Source organism: Crassostrea angulata, chromosome 4, assembly GCF_025612915.1.
Source record: "Crassostrea angulata isolate pt1a10 chromosome 4, ASM2561291v2, whole genome shotgun sequence".
NCBI lineage: Eukaryota > Metazoa > Mollusca > Bivalvia > Ostreida > Ostreidae > Magallana > Magallana angulata.
The window spans coordinates 6,674,994-6,682,493 of record NC_069114.1 but is presented as its reverse complement, the minus strand read 5'-3'; the positions used below and the strand labels follow the sequence as shown (position 1 = coordinate 6,682,493).

The 7,500-nt window shown below is 33.8% G+C and overlaps 1 protein-coding gene across 19 annotated transcripts in view; it reads right to left on the bottom strand.

Moving 5' to 3' along the window:
- Positions 1-7,500, bottom strand: part of LOC128179873 (muscleblind-like protein 2) — a 65,479-nt gene that overhangs the window by 3,483 nt on the left and 54,496 nt on the right. For 18 of the 19 annotated variants that reach the window (XM_052847541.1, XM_052847552.1, XM_052847558.1 and 15 more), the window contains 4 exons: positions 5,517-5,603; positions 4,589-4,710; positions 2,911-2,995; positions 1-2,462 (listed from right to left, as the gene is read on the bottom strand). The exon at positions 1-2,462 is cut by the window's left edge and continues 3,483 nt beyond it. In XM_052847541.1, coding sequence (XP_052703501.1) covers positions 2,344-2,462; positions 2,911-2,995; positions 4,589-4,710; positions 5,517-5,603 — 413 coding nt within the window. In that variant the 3' untranslated portion in view covers positions 1-2,343. The remainder of the gene's footprint in view (positions 2,463-2,910; positions 2,996-4,588; positions 4,711-5,516; positions 5,604-7,500) is intronic. The other variant, XR_008243154.1, reaches the window with a different exon arrangement.

The window sequence follows — 7,500 nt, the reverse complement described above, 5'->3', positions numbered from 1 at the left end:
CATTACAATTCACATAACAAAGTAAAATAGTCTATTGAATACTAGTATCACAATAATTAAAACAGTGAACCAGTCCTTTTGTAGTCTATATAATGATATATCAATGAAGAATTAAAAAAATGCTGGCATATCCAAGTTTGTACATATATGTAGTTCATATGCCCCTTTAATAGTATAATATTTTTCTCATTTGTTAAAAAAAAACTTCCATCAAAAGGTAAGCAACTATTGTTTTTATGTAATATAAGAAACAATTATATATTTTTTAATTGCAACAAGAAAAATGCAATGTTAACAACGGAAAGACAGTTCAAAGAATGGCAATTAAAACTTGGTGTATTCATCTCCATTGGTTAAAAGTGAAAGTAAAATTTAAATGCCATTACATTAAAGGAAAATAAAAAGGTGCGAGAAATTCTATTATGCATATAACCTTATTGTGATTGGCTCCCACCTCTAGTTTCTTTATTTTTTTTCCCCTGTACCCTGTTTTTTTTCTCTCTCTCCTAAACTACATCGAAAAAATTTGAAAATAAAACATCCCCACTTTATAAACACATGGCAGTATTCACTCCTATGTACCATTTTTAATTTTTTTTTTTTTTGTCAAATGAGAAAACCATTGGTATAGATTGGTACCGAGACAATAAAATATACACACTACACTGATATCATTGATATATAGATATTTACATGAACACAAGTTTTCATCTGATCAACCAACACACAGAAAAAAAAAATCACATGATGAAAAAAAAGTTCTCAAAAATGGCTGAAGTAAGTCACATGACCTTGACAACATGCACCAATCATAAATCACGATAAAGAAACGTATGTATATCATATTAATATAATTACTTCAGAGAGAAAAAAAAATACATATGGTTAAGGTTTTATTTAATTTGTTTTCTGGAAGAATCTGTTGACTTTATGTTAGCAGTTTGTAAGTGGGTGTAAATATACCTCTGGATAGGTTAAAATTTCCAAATATGGCACATATTTGCTGCAAGATTTGTGTAGGTAGCTGTGCACTATTGGGCTAAAACAGGTGTACGGGTTCAGAACCCTCTACCAAAAACACAGGAAATAGCACTAACCTTGACCTGGCCAAGGTCAAAAGCCGGATTTCTTCTACAGCACTATTTCTCCAAAATGGCAAACCATATCAAAACTCGGCAGAAGTTTTAGTAATTGGCATGTTATTTTCTGGGACATATTAGTCAGCAAACTTTTCAATCTTTTTCCTTTTTTTTAAAAAAAAAGATTAAAAGAAAAAAGGTATATATGGCACATGTTTTGAAAAAAAATTGTTCATATAACATTATTAGTGTGCACCTCATAAAATTGCACTTTCATATCATCAAAATATATAATTTTACAACAGTTCACGAAAAAAAACTAAAACTAGACCTATAACGACTCTAAATATAGATTCATAATTCATAAAATATGTGACGCATTCATTTCACAGACTATATGTTCAAGCCAAGGATGGGTGCGTTTCATTTATAATACAAGTACATGTACATAGGCCATCTTAATAAGATTCTTGTCCCTCTTATACAAGCAGGGTCAGTCCGACAGTATCATGACAAATCAACAAAACAAACGAGATATATATTTATAATAATGAATACATATGCACCATAGTCAAGATATCTGTCAGCGGTGACCTTGCTTCTACAAGTGGCCATGACCTTATAGCAATATACAGCCCCATACAGCAGCTTTGGGAGTGCGGCTAAAGTTCTAAGCGAATAAGCAAATATTCAATGTAAAATATGTCTTTCTTAGCCCCAATTAAATTTCTACAACTTGCGTAGTTTTAAAAAAAAAATCATGAAAAAGTATGTATCACATATGGTTAGGTCATTAACCATAGAAATAAAAAAAAATTGCGATAAAAATACTCTTAACAAAGAACTTGATATGATCTTCTGTGGAGAGTTCGTCCTTGCGTACAGAGAAAAAATTGAGCGAAAATACTCGTTAACGCAACTATACACTGATGTGCGGAGAGTAAGAAAAGCCATTGTTATTTTTCTTCTTTTGAAAAGAAAAAATAGAAAAACGAACATGCATTGGTCTTCAACATACGGATGAAGAAGTCAACATGATATGCGTTAGCACCAGTGGTCATATGGCATCTGGAGATATATCGGAGAGAGATAGAGAGAAAAAAGATTTGGCTTTCTCGTTCGTCTTCCTCCTCCACACTGCATCAGTCTCTCAATCCAATACTGTCTTTTGAAGAAAATCAAACTATAAATAAGTGTTGTGTAGTGTAGTGTTCCCTAGGAGACTCCCATTGCTTGGTGTATGATATTGTCCAGTGCTTCCCCGTCATTTAGAAGGTGGCAGGGTGACGGGGATGTGATAGTATTTACACATGGGGCGTGAACATTTCCCGCGAACCGCATCACGACACACGGCAACACGTCCATCCGTCACTTCAACATAGTCTGAAAAAGAGGGAAAAGTTTTGTGATATCTTCTGACTTATTATCCCTTTGCGCAACTTGTTGCAAAAGGGAAATTGCATGTCGCGAGGGTATGCTCCGCATAGCGGTGCCCTTGTTTTAACCATCTTTAGAATTCTTAAACTTTAACACAGTCTGGAAAAAAAAATAAAAATAAAGAGGCAAAATCCTCGTAATACCCTTATATCTCTTTTCCTTTTCTATTCTACTATTTTTTAACAGATGCAGAATAGAATTTTGGAAAGTATTTAGAGATATCTTGAAAAACAACCCCTAAGATACCTATCAATACCATGTCTAATTACGGTTACTGTACAAGAATAATAAAATTCAACACACCCTGTGATTATCCTCACCTTCTAGGATGTTCATTTGTCTCAAATAAATCATAACAGAAAATTCTCTATCCGCAAAAACATTGAAATCTTACCATGCAATATGTGCACTTTGTCGCACAATGGCCGACTACAGCGCCCCATCTTAAAATCGAGGCACACTGGGAGGGTGTCCAGCAACTGTAAAAAGTAGGTCAACATCCATAACACCACACTCCTCCCCACCCAGCTCAGGGGTAGGGGGGAGGGGTGGGCAGAGAACTTGGTAGGGGGTGGTAGCACCACTACCCAAGTCCTAGCTCATATCAAAAGGATTCTGAATCTATAGATTAGCAGAAATAAGTGAATATGAAAGGAATTTTAGTTGTAGCTACCAAAGCAAAAAAAAAAATAAAGGTTAAGTTATCATTAAGGATTAAAAGTCCTCAAATCTACTCTTCTTTTACTTTTAGCAGAAAATGCAACAAAAATAATGCTGATGCAATAATTAAAATAGAACTGTGACAACTTTGAAACAACATAAAAGCATGCAAGGGTTAAGTATGATTTATATCGACAACTGTTAACATTAATATCACGATGCAGTTAGTAATTCTGTTATCACGGTTTGTCCCCAGAATTCCCATCACCATGACAATCAAAAACCAAACAAAAAAGTCTAAAATACAAGTAGCTTGTACAATAACACACACTTAGTTATTCCAACAAACTCTGTGAGTTACACCATGCACCGAGATGCCTTCAGTTTTCGACATTCCTGGTGCATGCTTAAGTTAGTATTTCAATAAATCAGTTACAAAATTGAACAAGATAGTAACTAATGATGTGCCAATTTCCAATAGATCTCAACTGCATCTTTAATTTATTAACAAATCCTCTTAAGTTTTCTGTTTCATTTATGTTCGAAAGATCTACACATATGTCAATACATGACTTTCCACCCCCCCCCCCCTACTCCCCCACAAACCCTTTCATCAATAGTGACAAACAACAACCAATGGTTAAAATGAAAAAAGACAACAGACCTCTTTATAAAAATTTGATGTTTTAAAACAAAGACTAGCCTCATAAATTTCTAAGTTGAACACAGATTTGATTCATCCAGAAAGAATTTTGATTTGTTTTGCATGCTCACCTGCGATTGATTCTCAAAACTCCCCCAAAACATGTAACTTTAATTTGAAAAGAATTTCAAAGAGCTGCGAGAAACTAATCGGCAAGCTGCTTCACAGAATTTCCTAGCATCTGTAGAATGTTACTTAGCATTATAAACAAAAAAAACCCACAAGCTCGCAGAGAGAGACACCAGTGACAGTCACACGGTTTTGTTTTTTGCCTAGCTCTATATAAAGGGAACAAATGCAATTTCTTTCTTTGATTTCAGCTGAAAATGAGAAAATGAACGAGACACAAATGTACATAGCAATCTAGCCTTTTTTCAGAGTAAATCTATGCAGCAATTTTTCTTTGGTGACAGGAATCCTGGGTTAGAAAAATTGCTCATTGATCTTTTTTGTGTTAGTCATGGTCTTCTGTCCCTCCCCCTCCCCCCCCCCCCACTCCAATGCAGCAATCAAAAAAACAAAAAACAAGTCAAACCCGATTATGACTAAGACTCTGAAAAATACACCCTAGTTGCTAGGGTAACAGTCTTAAGTGACCATTTGTTTCAAAGCTGACATAACCACACCTGGCTTGTTTTATTTTTTTTAGGACTACTGAAAACACTGGTTGCCATGACTACACAAACATAAAGCCTGACGCAGACGTTACCTGCTGATTGGCGTCAAAATAATTGACGTTATGAACGTTAGTAGGAATCAGACCGGCAGCGGTGGCAGCTTGAGGGGGCGTAACCACGGCGTCAGGCACCGCAGGGGAGAGAACCAATGGCACTGTTAGTCGTCAGGGTTATGTTTCATGACCAGAGTTACGTGCACATGATGAAAGCGATTTTATTTGAAAAACCGCATGCAGGTGACCAAAGCGAGTTAATAAGCACACAGGTTAAAAAAAAAAAAAATAAAAAAAGAGAAAAAAGAAAAAAAAATCATAATAAAGTTAATAATTGTGCTGGAAAGTAAAATTTATTAGTGAACATAAAATATCAGTATAAATGATGAAGCTGGATGCCCTGGGGTTATGAATTTCAATTTCTGGCAAGCAGAGGGTCCAAAAATGTCTAAAAAGCAGTTTTATCTTTCAAACATATATCAGATGTTCTTTTGTCAATATTTGTAAGACAATTAATAGCTTGGTTTATTCCCCAACACATCTTGGCATATCAATCATCTTTCATGCATTTGGGAGAAAATCATGCTTTAACAATAAACAGATAATTTTTCAAATACAGAATAAAACCCAAACAAACTAAAATCAAATATACTGATGTGACATGTGCAGCTCTACAAAACGTTAGTATGATAGAATGATTATCCGATAGACAGCCACATTAATATTAAATTCTCTGGACTTTTCTTTTTCTCTATACGCCTATCTACAGTCCAAATAACAAAGAGAATATACATCTTTTCTCAGTTCAAATGAAAGTTAAAAAGCTTGATAGAATAATTAAGATAAAAGAAATATTGTTCTGCTTTTCTGTTCCCTGTCTACGTGGGTTTGACTACAGAGTATTAAACATTCCTACACGGATTAAACAGAGAGAGATTAGAGAGCAAGGAAAAGGGAGATCACTCACTTGACACAGGTACGTATTGCTGCTGCAGTGATAAGGCTGGAGAGGGTGACCCACCAGGATAGACTGTGCTTTGTGGGGCACTTTTGACTGAGCAACAAAAAACACTCTAATTAATAACCACAGCCAATCAGAGGACTTCTCTCTTAACATTTTTCTCATTCACCTAAATCAATTGTCCTTCTCCGTCATTCATCCTTTGTACCCTATCTTAATTTGAATTACACAGTTATTGGCCTACATTAGTTTCTATAATACCTGCAATTACACAAATTTTAGAATTCTATTTTTATAACTTTTGTCAGATATTTAGTGGGTCTTCACTCATTTTCATTAATTTTGAAAAAAAATATTTGTATTCCCTTTTCCATGCGTAGTTCCTGAGAAAAAAAAAAATGAAATCTTAAAGAGAAATTATTTGGGTTTTTCTAATTACTAGAATCTACGCCCTAATAACTGCTGGTATCAAATTTCTGCTCTTTTAGAGCTCTTTAATATATGTATGCTATTTTATTTCTGGTTCTATGAAACTCTACCTGATAAAGTAATCTTAGGAACCATATGTAGAGTTATTAATGGAAAATTTCACGAGTTTCGTTGAAATGAAATATTTAAACTGATTGTAATATTCTAGAGAAATGGTGACTTTGGGGAAACCCTCTGATTCTCATTTGTAAACATTAACCGGCAGTTTAGTGTTTAATTACTGAGATTTATCAATTACAATGCCTTGATCATTCAATGGAATCAGGCTTTCTATATAAAGTATGGCCAGACTAAGAAGACAAGAGCCCCGAGTTAATTAATGGAGCAACCGAGCGAGGGAGAGTCAACATGAAAAGCAAATACGGCAAGCAATTACATTAGAATTTCCCAGGATTGGCTCAATACATATCGAGTCCAGATCTACACATCTTTGATTTTCTCCCTTCATTTTGTTGCTTTTGAAATGTTACATCAAATTTGCATGATAAAAATTAAACATCAAATATTAAACCTCAATTACGGTGATTAAATTAGTTTCTGTAATGTTTTGTAATGTTATGTAATATTTGAGTATTGAAATTTTTCCTCTAATAAACATGCAATACTCCTGGAGGTCAAATTTTGCTTGAGCTTAGTAACAACTGAACAAGATGCTTTCCAGAGAACTCTAAAATGCAAGATTCTTCAACTTAAAAACTTAAAAAAAAAACAATACAAACTACTTTATATTCAGTCGACTTTAATCAGGGATCTAAAATTGGAACATCCCCCCCCCCCCCCCCAAAAAAAAAAAAACTAATACAAAAAAATGAAAAAAAAAAATTCAAAATAAGCCCAACTCTTAACAAATCAAGTAGGTTTTTTTTAATGCAAAAATTTATTTTTATAAAAATAGACTCTTTCCAGTTAATTTTATTAATTTGCAAATTAAAAATTAAATCCAAGGGTACGTTCAGTTATAAAGTTCCCATTGAGGATTATTGTTCCAAGATCCCTGATCTTGCAAAAACAACTTCACAAAGCTCAAATAAATATTCTACAGTATGTAAAAATAATGAGAAAATACTCTTCTGATATAAAAGCCAAAAATGTTATTAAGAAAGTATCATCTAATATTAAAAAATGTCAGGCAACATGTAATTAAATTGATTAACATTAAGCCAGCGGCAAGATCATGCCATGCTAATTAAGGACTTGTTGGGTGAACCAGACATGAAAGAAGGCATTATATGGCTTGGTAGCATAAAAACTGCACCATTATTATAACTACATTACACTATTATTATATGCAAGATTATGATAATAACATATGATCACAATTACTAAAATTCCTCAGTCTTTATATAATCAGTAGATGTTGTCTGAAACCCTGATTTCAAAACTTCATAGGAAAAATCATTAGAGAATTGTGTTCAAGCTAGAGACCATCAAGTCTAAAAATCTTTTGGAAGAGAAAACACTGGGGTTCTTAACCACTGAATTTGATTTATTAATAATTGAT